The sequence below is a fragment of the Homarus americanus genome, unplaced genomic scaffold (genome assembly GCF_018991925.1).
Source record: "Homarus americanus isolate GMGI-L3 unplaced genomic scaffold, GMGI_Hamer_2.0 scaffold48406, whole genome shotgun sequence".
NCBI lineage: Eukaryota > Metazoa > Arthropoda > Malacostraca > Decapoda > Nephropidae > Homarus > Homarus americanus.
This window is the reverse complement of record NW_024753828.1, coordinates 4,621,868-4,644,645: the sequence shown is the minus strand read 5'-3', so window position 1 is coordinate 4,644,645 and position 22,778 is coordinate 4,621,868. Positions and strand designations below refer to the sequence as shown.

Sequence of the window (22,778 nt, the reverse complement as noted above, 5' to 3'; positions counted from 1 at the left end):
AAGGCCAGTAATGTACATGTATAAACACTAGTTCAGGGGCTGCGCATTCAGTTCCGCACTATGCTACGGAAAATCGTAGCTCGTTTTGGTGTGTGTGTGTGTGTGTGAGGGTGGGGGTTGAACGGTATGTGACGCCATAGCCATACGTAAACAAGCTGGGTGTTTGCTATGGTTACATTTAAATTAACGGTTTATTGAAAAAGTTCTGCAGTCCGAATGTCATGATCGTGATGACGGCTAACCTGAAAACCTTAAGGATTCATATTACGCTCAAACGTCCACAAAACCTTCCGAGTCCCCCAGTGGAAACGTCCCCCGTTTTCTCTGTTGCCCCGTCGTGTCTTAAGGGAACCTTGAATATAATCCGCGGATTTAAGAACACAAGAACATAAGAATGGAGGAAACTGCAGCGGGCCTATTGGCCCATACTGGGCAGTCCCGTTTACACCCAACCCCTATTGCTCATATGAGCATCCAACCTATGTTTGAAGCTATCCAGCGTATTCGAGTTAATGACGATATTTGGTAACTTGTTCCATTCATCCACTACTCTGTTTCCAAACCAGTGTTTACCTATTTCACGCCTAAATCTAAATTTGTCTAATTTAAAACCATTGTTACGAGTTCGCTCCTGGTTGGATAATTTGAGTACCTTTGTAATGTCCCCTTTGTTTAGCCCTGCCTTCCACTTATACACCTCTATCGGGTCGCCCCCCGCTCTACGTCTCTCAAGGGAGTGCAAATTAAGATGCTTTAACCTGTCTCTATACTCAAGGTTCCTAATGCCCGGGATTAGTCTTGTCATTCTCCTCTGAATTCTTTCCAAGGATTCTATATCCATTCTGTAATACGGTGACCAGAACTGAACTGCGTAATCCAGGTGTGGTCTCACAAGAGCAAGATACAGTTTTAGGATGACCTCGCTAGTCTTGTAACTAACACTCCTTTGTATGAACCCAAGTACTTTATTAGCCTTGTTACGAGCAAAACACATTGTTTACTTGGCTTCAGGTTCCTACTTATCATTACTCCTAAATCTCTCTCGCAGTCGGATTTCTCGATGGCATCGTTGTTCATCTGGTATCTGGTTTCCCTGTTTACATCTCCTATACTGAGTACTTTACATTTGTCGACGTTGAATTTCATCTGCCATTTTTCAGACCATTCGAAAAATTTGTTTAGATCTTCCTGTAGTTTTGCCGAGTCCTCGTCAGATTTGATAACACGTCCTATTTTAGTGTCATCAGCAAATTTACTTATGTTGCTGTCTATGCCGATATCTATGTCGTTTATGTATATAATAAACAATAATGGTCCAAGTACTGAGCCTTGGGGAACTCCACTTGTGACGTTGCTCCAATGGGACTTAGTGCAGTTAATGCTCACTCGCTGTTTTCTGTCCTGTAACCACGCCCTAATCCATTTAAGGATGTCACCTTTGATGCCATGAGCTTCTACCTTTCTAATTAGTCTTTCGTGGGGGACTCTGTCGAAGGCTTTGCTAAAGTCGAGATATACCACATCATAATTGTGCCCCTCGTCCACCGATTCGAAAACTGATGAAAAGAATGTTAATAGATTAGTTAGGCAAGAACGTCCGCTTGTGAAGCCATGCTGGGAATCATTGATCAATCGTGCTTCTCCAGGTGATTTCGAATAGAGTTTGAAATGATTGCTTCCAGTAATTTGCCTACTATTGATGTTAGACTGATTGGGCGGTAGTTAGAGGATAGTGATCTATCCCCTTCTTGAAAATCGTATATTCGCTATCCCAGGATTCTGGTACTACACCTGTTTTTAAGGACATGTTAAACAACTTTGCTAAGGGCATACAGCTCTTCTCCTTACATTCCTTTAATACTCTGGCAAATATCTCATCGGGACCAGGTGACTTATTAGGCTTTAGTTTGTCTATTTGCTTACTAACATCGTTACTAGTCACTACTATCTCACTTAATTTGTTTTCTTCACTACCTCTGAATAGAGTCGGTGCCTCGGGTATCATGTTTAAATTTTCGGTGGTGAAAACTGTTGAAAAATATTTATTCAAATTATTGCTCATTTCTCCGTCGTTATCAGTGAGCTCGACGAAGTCTGACCGTATTGGTCCAATCTTTTCTCGTGTTTTAGTTTGATACATTTGGTAGAATCCTTTGGGGTTTGCCTTCGCCTCCCTTGCTATCCTTACCTCATTATTCCTCTTTGCTTTCCTTATCTCGGTTTTAACCCTACTCGCCAATACCCTATAATAGTCCCGAGGTGAATTTCACATTTATCCTTCTACCTATAGCCTTCCTTTGGCCAATGATGTTCTTTAAATAATTATTTATCCATTTAGGGTCATTGTTGTCTGATCTGAGTTTTTTGTATGGTATGTTCTGCCTTTGTGCATTAAGTAACTCACTATTTAAATTGTCGTGGAACTCGGCAATCTCAGATCTCGTTATCAGGTCGGTGTCATCTGTCAGGTTCACGGCCAAGCGCGACACACCCTCTCTCAGCTGCCTCTTTAAACTGTCAAAGTTTGCCCTTCTGAAATCTGGTACTTTAGTGGAATTTTCCTTACGCCTGCCCTGAAAATCTAACTGGAATCGAATTTCTTTGTGATCGCTGTTTGCAAGTTTGTTCCCTACCTCGACATTGCTAATGAGGTTTTCTCTGTTCGACAGAACTAAATCCAGTATATTATTACCCCGTGTGGGTTCGGTTATATGTTGACTTAGGAAACAGTCCTGGATCGTCTCGAGAAAATCCTCTGATTCTGAGTTACCCGTAAGGTCAGTCCAATCTATTTGGCCAAGGTTAAAATCGCCTACTATACAGACTTTGTTGTGTATGGAAGCCCTGCGCATTTCATCCCAGATAAGTCGCTCATTGACGCTATCAAGATTGGGGGGTCTATATATTACTCCTGTGATTAATTTTTCCCGACCGTCGCTTAATTCTATCCAAATTGTTTCTGTATTCCTCTCAGTTTTTATTTCCTTATTTATTTCACACTTCAGATTATCCCCAACATAGATTGCTACTCCGCCTCCTTTCCTGGTCTGCCTATCGGTATGGAACAGTTTGTAACCCGCAATTTGGTATTCGACTGGTAATTCACGTGTGTCTAGGTTGATCCATGTTTCAGTGAATGCAATTATATCGATTTCTTCGGTACATACCAAGGCCTTAATATCATCCATTTTGTTTCTCATACTTCTACTGTTCGCGTAGTATACATTTAAGTTAGTCGTGTTCTGAGTCCTCCCCTTACCGCGTTTAGTTTTAAACTCTCTGTCTAATTTAGTTTTGTCATCATTCCTAACACTATTTCCCTGTAATCTTTCGCCTTGTTTACCCTCTCCCACTGCAGTCTCCTCCACCCCCGTGCCCATATGTTCTCTTAGCAGTTTAAAGACTTCCATATCTTTTGAACTGCCCCCTCTAGAGCCCCAGCCAGGGTTGCTACTCCATCCCTAGACAGGTGCACCCCATCCCTAGCATAAAGGTCCCTTCTGCCATAGAAGTTGTCCTAGTTGTTAATGAATGGGACTGATATTGACTTGCAATATCTGTCAAGACGATCGTTAACACCAACTGCCCTTGACAACCATTCACTGCCAACTCCCCTTCTAGGCAGGACACCGCATATGACAGGGATCCCTCCCTTAGTCCTAATACGATCTATGGCTGCCTTGAACTTATCAAGAAGTTCCTCGCTCCTACACCGGCCAATATCATTGCCTCCTGCACTGAGGCAGATAATGGGTTTGTTCCCATTACCAGACAAGATATTGTCCATCCTGTCAATTATATCCCCCACCCCAGCTCCTGGCAAACACACCCTCATCCTATTTTTGTTTTTACCACAAAAGGCCCTGTCCATGTACCTTACCTGTGAGTCACCAACAATTAAAGTTTTTATACCTTCCTTGTCATCCCTGCCCCTGACTGTACTAACGTCCAATTCGTCTATCAAGGGACTGAACGGGTTGGTACACTTAGCTGTTTTTGTCGTTGTTGTCGTATCCTTCGTGTGCTTCTTCACCACCAGCTTTGTCTTCCCACTACTCACAATTTTCCACTTGCTTGATTTTTCGTCAGACACTGGCTTTACTCGTCCAGCCTCTCCTTTTAACTTCGCTAGCTCTTTCCTTAATTTCAGGTTCTCCAACGTGGCCCTCTCAATTTCTAACTTGGCCCTCGCCAATTCTTCAGCGAACCACTCCAGTTTGGTCAACAAACTCTCATACCCAAGACCGCACATATCACTGGCCATATCTGATAATTATCCCTCCGGAGCTAACCCTGCCGTGACCTTTCCCCTAGTGAAGTCAGAACACAACTGGTAGCAGACGCTGCATGTTGGGACCTGTTGCCATCCAACCCTTTGTAATCAATTTAATTTTGCTTTTGATAGCTGAGTCAGAGCATTGTTAGTGAAGATAATAGTAGGGAATGAAAATGAGTTCATAGTCTCAGTTTCAACGTCAGAGTGTACAGTAAATTAATTCATCGAAATAGAAGTAGGTGGACTCCCTGGTCTGTTTTGAGTGAGGGCCCCGCGGGCATTTCTACCGTTAGTGAGTGCCCGTCCCTTCATCCATACAGGTATGCCATTCCACTCTGTGTTGTAATTTGCCCTTCTTTAAGTGGTTTGACCCAATTAATAGTTGATTGTGCAGGTGTTACAGTAACGTAGTTGATATGCTCTGAGTGAAGTCATATTTACGTCTTTAACTTCCCCTGAAACGTGATGTTGTTGTCACTGTTAGTGAGTGCCCGTCCCTTCATCCATACAGATCCCACTGTGATTCTTGAATCGCTCTACCATCCAACAACGGCCTCGGATGTATTAGATGTCCAGCCGGGATCATATATGAGAAGATGGCACCGATGCGGCCTGATTAATGTGCCCCACGGCTTCGTTGGGCCAGACCCGCCATGTGTCTGGCTACCCCACAATAACAACAGCCCCAGTGCTCTACCCTGGGTTACTCCTTGGAAGTATATGTCCACAGAGAGTGTTGTAACATGTATGTTAGGGATAATTAGTTGGAAATAATTATCCCATGATGGGTAGTGGACCCCTGCATATACTAGTGTCATTGTTTACGTATATGTTGAATAATCTACAATGAGTGCCATGTAATGTACCACCAGTAATGTTGTGAGTAAGAGTAAAGAAGAAGGTACTGAGTTTGCACTAAGCCCAGGAGGTGAGCCTGGTAATCATATGATTAATACAAAATCTTTCCCCATTGATTGCATATTAATAAACTTGTTTTTAGAGTAATTTAGGTGTATTCATTTCTCCCACAGTATTTTACCTTTATTTCCATCCAAGTGACCTGATACCAAAATTACCATACTCATGTGCCTAGACCCTCGACCATGCTACCAAAAGAATGCCCAGGCTACCAAAAGAATGTCCATGCTACCAAAGAATAGGTGACGGAACTGAGTAAGAGTAAGAACTAAGAGAAGTAAGTAAGATGAGGGTGGTGTAGAAAAGGAGAGAGAACCGGCCCCCTCACATTGGTGGCAAGACCAAGAAACCGCCCCCTCACACGAAGGCTGAAAATATACATTGGACATAAATGACATATTACATACATTGGTGGTTTAACAAAAGCCTTCATTAGAGAAAGGTAACGGAACATACAGTGAACATACAGATTAATGTAGGTGTTGAACAGTAAACATGTAGTGTAGTTGTAACGACCACGGTCTTACACGTCAGTTAGCGCCAAAATCAAATGATTCATATTACGCTCAATAGCCCACAAAACATGTAACTCGGCTTTCGTTTGAGTCCTCCATCTGAGGAGTCCGTTTTCTCATCACTTCAAGACACCACAGTCCTCCGTTATCCCATTTTCTCTGACTTACTGAAACCAACCTCTCTATAAAATGAATTTGAGTGTGAGAGAGAACACCCTTGTTTTGAGTCACCTAGAGTGTAGTAACTCCCTCACAGATGGTGTTATATGAGTGAGGTTTGGTCCCAGGCCTTCCTATCGTAGACGGATTAACACATCGCTGGTTGTTGTTGGGTCTCACTGGGTGTTATCATTGGGTACCTGGGACCTCACTGTGTGAAGGTTAACGTGGGTACGACTGTTACAAAAAATTTAATATAAAATTTGTATTTTGACTTGAGAATAAAAGGTTAGATTGTATCGAAGGTGACGCCTCATTTTATCTTCTCTCCCTCCTCCCATCCACAACATAGTAACCCAACCAAAAAATTCTTTATAAGAGAAGCCATATATTATGTATGCAGATGGCTGCATTTCTCCAGTAACTATATAGAACAGGTTTATAGGCATGGGACATCATAGTGAATGTGTTAGCAGACCTGCTGAATCTAAAAATTTCCCATTAGCCCACAGAAATTTACACTAGCCTGTAATTTTTTCTATGTGTGGAGAAATCTTTTAAAACTCTCAATGGCAGAAACAGTGGCCAAAGCATCAGCCAGCCCTTTAGCCAAAGGATCTGGTTGAGGGAAGGAATGATGACTCAATGCTTCAACACTGGTGAATAACCTCTCAATTTATGCTTACATTCATTAATTAATACATACTATGTTTGCTGTTTTTTCTTGTTTGACAGTTTGAACAACAGATAGTTTTTGGAGGGTGGCTGGTCCCCAACCTCCCTAATTTGTTATATTTTTATGGGATTTATTGCTTCACAGACCGCATTTACATCTGTTGTCGGGGCATGCCAGATATTCCAGCTAATGGGGAGATTATCGTATGTTAAATTATGCACCTTCTACAGTAAGTCCTCAATTAATGTTGTTTCGTTATAACGTCGCTATTCTTTAGATACCCATGATTCAGATAACGTCCCGCCGATTCAGTATAACGTCGTCACGGACTTTGTACGGCGCATCTCATCATGACGTGCTACGCTCTCACCCGCGGAGCGTCACGGAGTCCCAGTCTTTGTTAGGCCACTACAGCATTAGTGCATGTTTAAGTGTTTTTGCTCTTAAAAATGTACTCTAACCATTCAAAATGGCTTCCAAGCACCCATCAAGTGCCAGTGTTGTGAAGACCATTAGCCTTGCTACAAAAATGGAGGTTTTAAACCGTTTTGAGAAAGGTGAGGAGCCACCCGCTGGGTCTCGGTGACTCGCCTCCCTCCTCTTCCTTTGCTCCACTACCCACCAAACACCTCCGTCCATCAGTGTGTACAATACAAAATGATTTAGTTTATTTGTATATATACTGTATACTATTTTCTAAAAAATTCCATTGAATTTCTGTATATGTAATGTATTTTATGGGGCAAAGGGAGGCTGGGAACGTAACTCCCGTATTTGATCTATTTCAGGAATGGAACCACTTTAAGCGAATACTTACTGAACTGCATAGCCAATTTGTAAAATTCAAATGCGTGAAAAAATACCCAAATACAGTTATCCTTTTTTTTTTTGGGTGGTTGTATGTAATGTTAGGCTAACATGAATGATGCTGTGGAGTAAGTCTTACCTGTTCACTGTAAAGGTTGCAAATTATTGTTTCAAAATACCTTGTGCTTTTCACTCCCTTCATGATCATTGGCTCAGTGAATTCTCCACAAGTATCAAAACAAATCTAAATTCCCTCGTCTATATACATCTACCGATATCATTTAATTGGTTGCTTTCACATTATTTTAGGTCTTGTACAGTTGTGGGTCTTTAGCTTTACACATGGTTATATGAAATTTTTTTAATACTAGTACTGTATTTTTTTTAGGGGAGCTGAGATCTTCCTTCCTATAATATTTATTGTTACAGGACCAATCCCCAGAGCACTTTGTTAAAAAATATAAAAATATTTCCCCTCTACATGACCAGTTTATGCTGGGATAAATCTAAAGAATTTTTTTCATAGTGTTTACTTCATAAATATTTTACTGTTTATTGCATTTGTACAATAATTCACATCCAAGGTGAAGCTTACTGGTTGTTCAGTAATGGCTGCTGCATTATGATATTCTGGTGTTTGTTGTATCTGTGTGGTTCACATCCAAGTTGACACCTCTGGGTTGGGCACATTTATGAGCTCTTTCATAATGTCAAATTTGATCTGTGCCTCTGATATCAACTGTGGGAGAGAAAGAGACATTTAAATTGAAATTTCTTTTTACAGCATGACTGTATTTTCCTAGCTGACCAATAAATAATCACATGATTCTTAATTAAAGAATATTAATAATTAAGTTCTTTTAAAGCTAAAAATAACTTAAAAACTTTCTTTATCAACCAGTATGGTATTTCATTCATATCTAAAAGTGGAAGAATAGTGCAAAATCACGAGAAAAAAAGTTATATGGCGTACTGTACAAGAAGAAACTGTTAATGATCTGTCATACAACTATCTTATATTGTATATAGAATGGTTACAAAACCATTGCTAGTAGTGTGAATTACTGTGTTCTCAACCACTCAATTGATGGATGGAGTCATGTGATGGACCAAATATATATCAAATACCTCTCCCAGTGTCTTTGATAACTAATATGGAACAAAAACTTACCATAACAATTCTTCTCTACATGTTCAAAAGACAATGAAAACCAAGACTTGTACATGACCACTGTTTCACACCGATTCATTGTCTACATGACCACTGCTTTACAGTGATTCATTCTTTGCTGATTAATCAGGGAACTTTCATCTCATCACTTTTCCACTTTCACACAGCAGTCAACTGTCATTCTTCTTAACAGATACCAATGACTCCTAAATTGTAAATTTCCTTTACGCTACAATGTGATAGCATAGTATGGTTTAATTTATAAACTAGATATTTTCAATTACTGTACTTACATGAACAGAACTGGAAGAACCTTGTTTCCTGTGGAAATCCGAGAGACCCTTTAAAAGCATGGTGATAACATCGGAGGCAAGGTCCACATCCTTTTCATCCCTCACCTCACAGTCAGACTAAAAGAATACTGCTTTTTAGTATGTTAGCAACAAACGACAACTGTTTTACATTAGATCAGTATTTTTGGTTATTCTTGTATCCAATAATTTGTCTGCTATCAACCCTATTCAATACACTCTTGTTAAAAAACTACACTTTCTCCATTCTCAAAATAATTCACAATATAATTTCAACATGTATTTCATTGGCATTAACACCAACCTTCTCACTTAATTAATCTACATTTCCACCAACTTTCTACTTATAACTGCTAACATACCAGTTGTTTGAGAAGTGTTCCAGTTGGCCCACGAACAGGAGCATCTAGGGGTGGTAGTGGAACAGCTGGTAAGGTTTTCTGGGTTGAGGATATCCTTGGAGGAGGTGGAGTGCGGCGTTTGTTACGTTCATAAGGGTATGGGTCAGAATCAGCCCTATGAGAAGATGTGATGGATGAGTACAGTATGACCCAAAAAAAGCAAATATTAAAGGCAAATTTATTTTTTCTTAATCCTTTCACTATGACGTCAGTAATTAATCAGGATATCCTGTGTATGGACATTAAAAAAAAATAAAAAAAAATAAAAATCTGTTATACAAGTAATGTATAATAAAAAAAAGTTTTTTTTTTGCCGAGTTCAAATACAGTACCGTATATACATTTCAACTTGGTAGAAAAATACTTAATTATAATACAGCTGCATTTTTGCTCTTCAGGTGCATGTACCAATTTAAAACCACATGATTGTATACGATACAGATGCAACAAAAGGATTAACAACGTTTCTAATGTTCTGGAAAATTTTACAAAGATCACAAAATGTCAGACTAATCAAGTGAAATCCCATTCAAGATCTTATCCACAGTATCCTCACTAAGGTTTGTGAAATTAGATTTAATCGCAAATTTATTTATAATTACAAGATATTCAGACAATGCTGGAAGCACTCTCACTAGTCTGTCTCGTTGCCTTACTGGACTGATAATATATTAGTTAAAAGGTAACAAAAGTGACTATTATATAAAGATTATCTAGTATCATCAGATGTGCAAAGGAAGTGTTATGTTGAAGTACAAGTAAGATAATATAATGTTGACGCCTTCAAATTTCCTGTTCAACCCTTGGTCCTTTTTCAGTATTACTAAATTCGGAAACAGTATTCTTCACTTTTTTTCATATACTGTCAGTGAATAACATTGGTGAGATCTGGTTCAAATGTTGATACTTATAGTAATTATACTATTCCTCATGACATCTTACAATATTTATTAACTCTTAAATGGTGGCTAAGAATTCTCCTATTCCACCTCATTATGTTAAAAAGTAAATGCAAGCAACTAGAAACTGCCACTGATAATGGCCACTGTCCCTACAGCTAACTTCCACTGATAATGGCCACTGTCCCTACAGCTAACTTCCACTGATAATGGCCACTGTCCCTACAGCTAACTTCCACTGATAATGGCCACTGTCCCTACAGCTAACTTCCACTGATAATGGCCACTGTCCCTACAGCTAACTGCCACTGTCCATACAGCTAACTTCTACTGATAATGGCCACTGTCCCTACAGCTAACTTCCACTGATAATGGTCACTGTCCCTACAGCTAACTGCTACTGATAATGGCCACTGTCCCTACAGCTAACTGCCACTGATAATGGCCACTGTCCCTACAGCTAACTTCCACTGATAATGGCCACTGTCCCTACAGCTAACTTCCACTGATAATGGTCACCGTCCCTACAGCTAACTTCCACTGCTAATGGCTGCCATCCATACAGCTAACTTCCACTGATAATGGTCACTGTCCCTACAGCTAACTTCCACTGATAATGGCCACTGTCCCTACAGCTAACTTCCACTGATAATGGCCACTGTCCCTACAGCTAACTGCCACTGTCCATACAGCTAACTTCTACTGATAATGGCCACTGTCCCTACAGCTAACTTCCACTGATAGTGGTCACTGTCCCTACAGCTAACTTCCACTGATAATGGTCACTGTGTCTACAGCTAACTTCCACTGATAATGGTCACTGTGTCTACAGCTAACTTCCACTAATAATGGCTGTTGTGTAGGGGCTAACAGAGAGGTCATGGAAATATCCTTACAGGGAGTTGCCGACAAAATGAAGCATCCGATATATTGAAAAGTATGAAGAAGGACGGGTAAATACACTAAAAACTCCATTAAGTTTTAACAGTAAGTGATTCTACAAACCTGCTTCTGTAATGTAAATCATCATATGTCTGCCTGTCACTGTATGGAACGTTGCTTCTGTCATATCTTCCTGAAATAATAATAATATAGTGACAATAACAACACACAGGACCTTTTGATACTGCATAACAATTCTTGGTGTCACTCTAGTGTTAAATTGAGGGTCTACTGTATCTCTATTGCTTATGTACAGTCCCCCCAAGTTGGTATGCCTGCTCCCCATATCAGCAACAGCTAGAGATGGGAGGAGGGAGTCGTCCATGTATGGCATACTGGATACTTTAATAGAACAAGAAATCCGTTAAGCTGTCCTTATGTATGTATCATGCTGGGTAGAAGCAAGGTATATGTAAACAAGCCACTGACTAATGTTTACAATGACATTGAAATATATATTAATTGGAAATGTTTTGGAACATCATAACCGAGACTGAGACAGACCTCAAAATGGACATTTCACCATTACATCGTTGTACTCAAGGAGTTTCATTCATACTGATTTATGAAGTGACTAAGCCAATAGTACTTAATATTAGAGTGAACAGCTACAGCAATAAACAAAATATCATTCGAATGGGATCTGTCATGTTACTGATATGTAAATTCATTGACTTAACACTGAAATAATGTTTCAGGGTGGGACCAGTTGCTTTATGGTACCTAACCCATTGTGCTTCTGCGGGTTTGTCCACCCCAGTTCTGCGTACTATCTCAGCATTATACCATTGTTTTGAAGGGCAATAATAGCACCTCTCACATCTTGTGATGTCTCTCCAATAATTCCTCGCTCCATTCGAAGTAAGATCCCATTGTTGACTGGCATGGCATTGGTATCCATTTACGACATCCACTCAATCCTGTAATGTATGATCTGAAGCCTCGGGGGAGTCACATCGTTTAATAATGTATATACTCATTCATGCTCAATGGTCATGGATGTAGAACTACCAATAGTTAAAAAACAGGTCGAGCAACATTGCTTGGAACGCCACAAATCACATTGACCCCACGGCTAACGATACTTTTTTTGGGGACTGTAAATCCATTTACTTATGAAGGTAAGTACAGTAATATAGAAACAAATTACACGAACAATTAAAAATACCAAATAACAAAACCATGATACAAACTACAGTACTATAGACGTACAATAAAGAAACTTTTGGGGATACCATATGTGGGCCATTTCTCATCATGATCTCTTTCTCAGATGTTGATGGAGGGACTACCACTGGGAGTGGATACAAATGCTCATCTGTTTAAGATAAATAAACCAAATAGAAAATCTAACTGGACAACCATTCTGTTGATGATGGCTCTTTCTTTTCTATAAAAAAAGAGAAAAAATTAAATCCGTCATGTAGAGCATTGTTTAAACTACAGTAATTTGTTTCCCAACCCACCTTACTTTTGTAGTGTAAATTATCTCCACGCCTCTTCTAACTCCCAGGCATTTAACTTCATGTTGTTTCTGCATTAAGCCTTTCCCCACTTAATGCAAGGTAATTGGATATAAGGGCAAATCATATTTACTCTTCATTCATTATTCCATCATTCTTAATGTTGTAAAAGTTCTGATGTGATGCTTCTCTTACACAACATCCCAGGTCTAGGTTACCCAGGGCAGTACTACATCCTTTCACAAAAATCAGTCTATGCCATGTTCTCTTGTTTGTCCACACACTGTTGCTTCTTGGTGCATCTTTCACCTCCCTTTTCCATCTCTGTTCTGCTGTTCCCTCCTCACCTCTCATTATCTTAGAATCCCCCCCCCACCCCTCCCACCATCTCCATTTGTGCCCCCTCCTATGATTCAAACAGAAGAATGCAGAGGTTTTGAGGAGATATCATCATAAAACTGTAAGACAACTTACCCCTGTCATAACGACCCCCACCATATGGAGACCTTCGATCATAATCATCATAATTATCATAATAGCGATTGTAGTCCCTGCCAGCTGAACCCATTCTCCCACCATATCCAGAACGATCACGACTTTCATAGTGACCTCTGAAAGAAAAATTGTATAAGCCATAAAAACAATGAGGTATAATACTGTCTGGAATGAGAACAGACAATGTCAAGAACCTGCAAGCTATGTAATGGTACAACCATTCAGAAACACTGCTGTTTCCTGGATGTTCATCTATTATCCATCCATCCATTGCCATCTAGGTCTTCCCCTTACCCTCCTACCATCCAAATCTGAATTACCGGTACTAATCTTTCCATTCTCTCAAAATGTTCTTACCACCTTACTATACTATAACCTAATCCACTTTCTGTTCACACTTCCATTTCGCCTCCTAATTTCTGCATATTTTCATGTATCGTCCCAAGAAAAACTTTATTTCCCTTCCATTACTCTTTCTACAATTTCATTATTTTTCCTTTCTCGGAACACATACAATTCAAATTTTCTTACCAAGACACAAATATTGAGTTCCTCACTTACTTGCAGGTGACCAATACGTGAAATGTTTCCAGCTTTTAAGCTCTGAACTCTCAATAGATGAGGGGTGAGCTCTTTAACCCTGATCCAATATAATCATCATATGTGTAAACCAACTTAAAGTGTAGCATACACAGTATTGTGGAATCATTTGCACAGCAGTGTTGGTGTAAGAAAACTAGAATTTTTTTGTTCATAAAAGTCTATAAAAGTGCTTGACTACATGTTATTCTATCACCATCCATCTTTATATATAGTCCCCCTTTTCACCCACAATATTATGCACAAAAACTGTGACATCATTATGGAAGTGGACTAGTCTGTGGCAGGGTAAGGTAAGAGAGGCTATGGTGTGGACCAAGCTGATCAACCTTGTAAGTTAACACCCAAGGGACACATTATAAAACACTGCCTCTAGTTTTTTAATCCTGTACTCTTAAATTTTCAACAGTGATGACATGGAGTGGATAATTAAGTAAAGTATATGGGTAAGATTCTACAAGTTTATCCTATTTTGACTGTGGTAAGTGAACACTATACTGCAAATACCTCGGATGTGGTGGGGAACGCCCCTGAGAAGGTCGCGGCCTATCAGATCGACCTCGTCTAGGTGGTGGGTCTTGTCTCCTTCCTGCTTGGCCTTCATTTTTATTATTAGGTTCTTCAGGAGGAGCTTCAATTTTTTCTTCAACAGATTTTCCTGTAAAACCATAAAATCACATTTTGATGTTCAAAGAATTGATCCCCCACTCCCATTACTACTACAGCAACAACACCTACTTAAAAGTACATGAAATTGCCCACTCTGCATAAGAAAATAAGAAACTTCTTACTTGGAAAAAGCCAACATATATAAGCACAATAAAGGAGTGTAACTTAATGATATACAGTAGTTGTGCAGGAAATGAACACAGCATTCTAACCTGACAAACCACACAAAACTAAACCAATCCTACATAACCTAACCAAGCCACACTTAGGGAACATTACGAGCTTCACCCAACCTAATAAACTACACATTGGTAATGTAAACTAACCTAACATAACCTGAAATAGATAAGTGACACTAGCATTTATATATGGCATCATAAACTACAAATTCGATTACTGTACAATTGCATGAATATCGTGCATAATGGTGACCTTCAAGTGAAAATTCCCTTGAAACGGTTATAACCTAATAAAACCCAAGACATTTTCAGATGATTCTGGGGTCATACTTATAAAACACAGTGTGGAGGAGACATGTGCATCTCACTTTGATTTTAACCTTAAATGGTAGCTAAGGATGCTGTACTCCATCCCCGTATGCACAAAAATGGAATGCAAGGAACAAAAAACATCCACTGATGATGGGTGCCACCCCTACAGCTAACTTCCACTGATGATGGCTGTCAATCTTACAGTTACTGGTAACTTCCAACACCCTCACAAGACAATTACAATACTAGGCAAAACACTCAACAAGTACAAGACCAAAATACAGTAATACCATAAGCAGGTACTGTGCTGTAATAAAACTTGAAAAAGGCTCTTAATTCTTCATGAGTATGAGCATGTCCACATTCATTTTGCAGTCAATTATTTACTGTATGTGTGTGCGTCTAACTCTTTGATGTCTGTGTTTTGACTGTACACAACAATTATCGCAGGATCTGCATTTTTTGTGTGCACCACATATTTAAACTTCCTACTTTCTATGTTATTCCCCCTGAGGCTCTGAGGGTTTCAGTGCCTCCACAGTGTGTGTTTCTTTTGAATACTCCAAGGTAGTAGGTAGTAGGCAGCTATCAAACAGGGAGGTACTACCACCTGGGAAGATATTGGAAGCATAATGTGTTGTCATTTACATACAATATATACTGTACACAATATATTATTTCTTACTCTTCATCTGTTTTATTTTTTCCATTTGTTTTTTTGTATACAATTTGTTTCTTGTTCCCCAGATATGGGTCAGTGACCTGTTCCCGGGAGGGCTATACCTTTATATTTTTTCATGTTTTATTGTTCTTCAAATGGTATATGACTTACTTTATTTATTATGCTCAAGATTCTGTGCCAACAACATCAATCTATACCATTATGCATCATGAAACACACACACACACACACACACAAAGGTAATAAATACTGTATTATAAAAGCTCACCTGCTCTTGAGTCACAATCGTCCTTTGTGTATTCCCCCTGAAAACCAATGTTTTGATGTGAACTGATGTCTTCCCATCCTGAAAATTCTACTGTGGTGTCCAGGTCAAATCCTTGTTGCTGTTCCTGTTTCTGTGGTTGTTTCTGTGGCTGCGGTATTTTTCTGGGCACCTTTGCTGTAAATATTGAAGGAAGACGTGTAAATATTCTGACAAGCACACCAACACACATCTCATGAGAAACTGCAATAAATCAATTCATTATCTATTACTGTAACTCCCACTGTTATCTCTATCTTAGTATTTTTCACATTTCTTTCTCTTACTTGGGTCATATTTCTTAAGACTATGGATGAAGAAAAGCCAGCAATTATTCCTACTGACATTCCGGGTATGATCGACCCTGCCTGCTGCCTAAAGGGTGAATTATTATCACGGGTAATGTATGAGAACACTGCTACCACCAGAAGGAGTTGTTTGATTTTGTTCAATGTTCCACAGATGTTCTTATCATTATAGTAAGTATTTTAAAAGAGAAAACATAAACTAGAACTTAACCAACCAAAGAACCTACCTAACCTTACCCACAGTAACTTCAATTCTAACAATATGATGATCATCATTTATAAATTGAATAAGGTTAAGAACCTACTGAGCAGAGAAAATTATATGGGATTTGTGCATGTTATGGACACAACTCGTTTGTTAACAATTTAAGTAAGACTGGAATCTGAATTTATTTGTTTACAATCGGACGAGAATACGCGCTAACAGGACAGAATTTTCGGCCGAATATTTAATATAAAAATTTAATTTCTTCCTGTGCAAAGCATGTAGAGACTTCATTTTAGTGTCACATGATCAGTTATTAACCATGTTTTTATCCTGCAATTTCCCTCATCCTTCATGCCCTGTCCACTACAGGTGATTTATAATTGTAGATAGAGAGAAAACTTATAATTAAAATACAAAGTTATCGCCTCTTTCAAAATAGTTACTATAATGATAAGAACATTTGTGGAAAAAATGAACGAAATTAAACAAATCCTGGTGCTGGTGGTGCTGTAATGTGGAATATTCTAAAATACAGTACAGTATATGGTAGTTCTTTACCACAAGTACAGTCCTGTACTCCCATACACACATATTTTTACATAAAGATATACACATTAATGCACAAACAGATATTACCCTACACAATTGTAGGTCTGGCATAAATATGAAATGGTTAAAATGTGGGAAGTATCATCGTTTCGGTCATCTAGCGAATTTTAGGGTTACAGTCCAACTCGGCCCAAATCCAACTCAGACCATCAAATACCAACTCGGACCATCTCGGATAACCAACTCGGGCCACTTAGGTTAACAAACTCGGACTAAAAAGTAAAAGTTTACAAATTTTTGCATGAATGATAAAAAGCAGCATAGATTTTAAGGGGGGGGGAATTGATTTGTTATTAATTGTCTTTTCATTCTATATTATAAATATATTAATGTACATATATGGAGGTGATCTTTTTCCTTTTACATATATAATTTTATATTTTACATTTAGTTCACAATTAAGACCACTCTACCTGGAGACCTGACAACGACACCCTCACAAAATATGACGGTTAAGGATAACCTGATCACGAGATCTGAGGTTGATGAGTTTCATAACAATTTAAATAATGAGTTACTTAATGCACAAATAACAATGACCTCAAATGGATACATAATTATTTAAAGAATATTATTGGCCAAAGGAAGTCTATAGGTTGGTGACTAAATCGAGAAGTTTACTTCCGAGATTATTATAAAGTATTGGCCGGTAGGGTTAAGACTGAGATAAGAAAAGCAAAGAGGAATAATGAACTGAAGGTAGCAAGGGAGGCGAAGTCAAACCCCAAGGAATTCTTTCAAATGTATCAAACTAAAACACGAGACAAAATTGGACCAATACAGGTGAGCTAACTGATAACGACAGAGAAATGAGCAATAATCTGAACAGGTATTTTTCAACAGTTTTCACCACCGAAAATTTAAATATGATATAGCCGGTGCGACTATATACAGAGACAGTGAAGAAAATAGATTAAGTGAGACAGTAGTGACTAGTAACGATGTTGGTAAGCAAAGAGACAAGCTAAAGCCTAATAAGTCACCAGGTCCCGATGAGGGTTAATATATACGACTAACCTGCGGACGAGTTATTTTTATTAGTTTATTTTCTTTCATTATTTTCATCAGGAGTTGTGATATGATAATCATTTCTTGTGCAAATTCTTTGTTTCATAAATAATTAGGCGCCTATGAGCCCACTAATTTGTCTTCCTCTTGGTAATGAGGCCGCGCTATGGTTCTGTGCTTTTCCCCGGGCCCACAGCAGTTTCATTTTCAGCATGACATGTGAAGGTTGTCGCCGGTCTTATATGGACGTAATTTGCGAATTAAGGGATAAAGACGAGACTCTTCAATTATTCAAAGACCACAACATTGTTCCGTTAAATAGAGACTGAGGGAATTCCTGTGCTTTCAGACTGGAAAGAAATTTGTTCATCACTTCCACAACGCCGTGGCTCAACGTTACCCGCCATGACAGTAAATGCCTCAAATTTCACCATAATCATAGTAAGTTCTTTCTGTTTAATATACCGGGGGGTACAGGGGGGGGGAGCCCACCGGTAAGGAAGTCAGGTAAGGTTAGGTAGGTTTGTTTGGTTAGGTTGGTTTGGTCTGTTTTTCATACTCACAAATGTTAAGTTACGTTTATTTTAAAAATATCCATTTTTTAAACACATTTGCACAAACTTCAACAGTGTTCACTCTAAAGAAAACCTCCAGAAAATCCGGAGTTTTTATAATTGTTTTCGATCAATTTCAGCTGCGGGTTAGTCCTGAATAATTACTCCGATGATATAGTTGCCAGAGCATTAAAGGAATGTAAGGAAGAGCTCAGTATGCCCTAAGTAAATTTGTTAAACATGTCATTAAAATCGGGTGTAGTACCAGAATCCTGGAGGATAGCGAATGTGATACCAATTTTCAAGAAGGGAGATAGTTCACTATCCTCTGACTACCGTCCAATCAGTTCAACATCAATTGTAAGCAAATTGCTGGAAGCAATGATTTCAAACCCTATTAGAAATCACCTGGAGAAGCACAAGTTTCGAATGTGAATCACGGTTCATTGATCATGTTCTACAAACATAAACTCAAAAAATTCCTCCTTCATACCGAGTGAACCCTCAGTGTTCATTCATTCACACTTTTCGTGTTTCAGTGAACCAAAAGAGACATAAAACATATCTCAAACTCATTCCTGAACCTCTAGTTAGCCGGTCCGACTAATTACCCAAATGTACCCAAATGTAGCCAAATATAGCCGGAATGAAGTCAAATAATGGTCCTAGATGAATAAATCGGACTGCTAATCACTTCTCGACTAGTATTTGGTGTCAGAAAGTCACAAAAAATTAGAAAACTTACTTTAATCTGAGTTAATAGATCGCGTGCATGTACCGACGGAGCGAGGAATTACCCAAATGTAGCCGCAATGAAGTCAAATGATGGTCGTACAAGCGTAATTCGGGTTGTGAATCACTTCTCGATTATTATTTGGTGTCATAAAGTAAAAAAAAATTGGTAAACTTAATTTAATCTGAGTTATGTTGTGTTAGGTTAGGTTAGGTTAGGTTAGGTTAGGTTAGGTTAGGTTAGGTTAGATTAGATTAGGTTAGGTACATGCACTTGATCTATTAACTCAGATTAAATTAAGTTTACCAATTTTTTGTGACTTCGTGACACCAAATACTAGTCGAGGTTAGGTTAGGTTAGGTCAGGTACATGCACTCGATACAGTACTGCATTCCCTCATCTGCCACACTCCATACATAATTATTCCTGTACTAAACTACAGGTATTAAGTTCTTTATATAATGTACAGTAGAATTTGTTAAATAAAACTATGAAATTAAGTAATTTTTACACCAAGGTTAGTTTATTATACAGTATATCTAAACATTATTATCACCAACACAAACATGAGTCTCACCCTTAGGAGGCGTCTTCTTCAGCTCAGCAGCTTGGCCGCCCTTCAGTTTACCGCCCCCCAAGCTGGACAGAATGGCCCCAATGCCACGCTGGAGGAGCAGCTGTGTTGCTACAATGAGAGGAACTGCTTTAGCTACTGTACAACTACATCTTCTCCATCCACACAAAACACACGGTAATCATCAGGGACTAGACACTTACTACACCATTGAAATTAACAGTACAAAAATAACAGCTTCAATTTGATATAGTTCTATAAACTGTACAAACATTACAGACACACTCATCACAGAATCCAGAAAATCCCTGAACTATAAATATAAAGGTACAGGTATACTGTAAATGTCCTTAAACTCTTTGCTGTAACTATTATCCTAAGGTGATAAGAACATGTCTTCAGTACAGTACCAAGTCTCATTCTGAATGAATACACAGTACTGTACAGCACAATACTGTATGTTATGTAAAGGTGTATCTTGATGTAAAACCACATTGGAGCACTGAACTTTATTATTGTAATGACAATTCTTTTCAATTCATGGCTGGGTCTTGATGTTGCTACATACAGCCTGAGGATTCTACTCCATAAGGTGTTCCACCTTGACACACAGGGAGGACCTGGCTCAATAGCAGCCAAGTCATCTTGAACAACACCTGTGATAACTCCTTTACAAATCCTATACAGGTATTTCTGATCCCAGGACAGATCTTGCTCCACTTCATCATTAAACACAGGGAAATCAGGGAAACTGACTGGCTGGAAGGCGACAACTGGAAGCTCAGACAAAGACTCCTTGATCTGCTTTCCAATGGGACCACGCCAATGCTCAGGACCACTTGGTTTACCATCATAGTGATAAAAAACTGCGCGGAAAGGCAGCTTATTTCCGTGAAGCTGACATATGAAATAATGGAGCGGGTGACCAAGTAACATTTCAAGATGATGAATGACTCCATTTTCTGATCCTACATTTACATAGCACCATACTCATCTGCAACAAGACAACTTAAATGAAATAAGAGATATGAAAAAAAAGTTGATAAACACTGAACAGAACATTGCACCGCCACAACGGCTGTTTGACTAGTACTGTAGGTAAATTAAAAAATTTCAGTAGAAAATGCGGCAGACTAAACCTTGACATATCAGCTTCAAATTTGGCATGGAGTCTTAGATATGTATAAGGAACAATGCCTGAAGAGTGCAGCTTTGAGCAAAATTTCACTGCCCCCTACTGTACAGTCACTCTGGTGTCTTCGGTGAGTGGATATTTAATAAGACATTTATGGTTCAAAGACTTCACACACACTATAATATTTCCCCTCGTTGGTGATGCCCAGTGAGTGGAGTACATATTATAGTTCCGTGGGATATGACCAGTGAGTGTAGTTACCCAGGAAGATAAAGTACAGGACATAATATTTTGTTTTGTGATGATGCAAACCAACCCTACATATAACAATTATCTCGTATATACTTCATCACACCGTTATTTCTTCGCTTCTATTAATGACAATTGATTCATGATCCTCTTAAAAGGTAAATAAATGCATTAAAATACTCACGATCCGACATTATCACAATCTAAAGTAATTGTTACAAATACTACTACTTGTGTAGTGGTAAAAGCTATTAATGTTAGTTCCTATACCACGAACACCACTCAGTAAATTTCATCTTATTCTATATTTGCAAGGCATATGATCCAGACTTAATATAGTTTAATTTAAAAAATATATTTATTTACATTTATTCATTAAGTATTGATATTTATTTATGAGTTAAGTAAAAATATATGTAATTTTGTAGTTGTTTGTGGTAGGTTTAAAACATTAGCCACCTCTACTATAAACAAACTCTCGGGTATAAAACAATTGTCAAATTTTAATGTTATTTATCAATGAATATCATAAAGTAACTATTAGTCTTATGGGAATAATTAAATCCTTATTAGTTGGATGCTTGTCCTGGTAATGGTGTGTATGCTGCTTGTTTATATATTTTGTTTGTTTACATTATTCTGCAGGTGGCGGGAGATATAAACACGGCTCCAAACACCTGTAGTGGACGTCTCCCCTACAACTGCGTAGCCACAGCCACCACACGGCACCTCCACGCATTCCGACGTGCCGTCGCCTAGCAACCAAGCGAGAGCTGTCCCCAGATGGTACGGTTGTTTAGCAACGAAACTATTCACCGGCAACTTTCTGGGTTTTCCCAACATGATTCATAGAGGACTGGCGGCTGCTGCTGGGTACATAAGCTCTGTCTCTCCATTGAGAATTCATTCTGCCCATCTTCCTGAACAAGCAACACCTCCTCCAGCAAGCTCCACGCTGGCCCCTCACCACACGGCACCTCCAGCACCAGACTGTCTATCATATAACTTATATTATACAAGAAAACCACATTAGAGTTTCCTTCCATCCTGAGTGCTAGACAACATTAATATTTCGATACCCCTACACACCTGTCACCGTTGTGTTGTTTGTGGGAAAAACAAAGGAAATAATAGACAGCGTAGGTTTCATTTCTTCCCCAAAAACAGCGCATAGTTGTCATTGATTAATATTTTACCTTTAATTTTATCCTCTTCACCATTGGTCGGCTCGTTAGCCGCTTGGGCGATCAGTCACGTCTCTGTCAGGCACTGTTGACAGGTACTGGGCATGAACCTGCTCCAGTGTTGGTCAAGCCTGGTGGAGGAAGACCAGAGCTGTGACCTATCGCCCAAGCGGCTAACGAGCCGATCAATGGTGAAGAGGATAAAAGTAAGAAAAAGTACAACACTTCCTGGCAGATTGTTCCAAGAGTTCACAACTCTCACTCCGGAAAAGTTACCCCTCACAGTTTTTTGGGCTTGCGGCTTCTTCAGCCTTGAGCTGTGACCCCTTGTGGGGCAAGCGTCCACCACCTCCAGGTAAGGGCACTCGACTGAGTGCAAGTCTGTAGTATAAGCTAGGCAAGTTCAGGCGCTCCAATCTCTCAAGGTAGTTGAGGTG

At 39.1% G+C, this 22,778-nt stretch overlaps 1 protein-coding gene across 1 annotated transcript; it reads right to left on the bottom strand.

The window, feature by feature from the left end:
- Positions 1-7,865: 7,865 nt before the first annotated feature.
- Positions 7,866-21,423, bottom strand: LOC121855531. Its single transcript, XM_042350511.1, has 9 exons — positions 21,342-21,423; positions 19,777-19,884; positions 15,744-15,917; positions 14,141-14,291; positions 13,013-13,149; positions 11,139-11,208; positions 9,196-9,349; positions 8,816-8,932; positions 7,866-8,090 (listed from the first exon to the last, which is right to left on the bottom strand). Exons 1-9 carry the CDS (start codon positions 21,349-21,351, stop codon positions 8,007-8,009), a joined length of 1,005 nt encoding a protein of 334 aa, XP_042206445.1. The 5' UTR covers positions 21,352-21,423; the 3' UTR covers positions 7,866-8,006.
- Between the last annotated feature and the right edge of the window lie 1,355 nt (positions 21,424-22,778).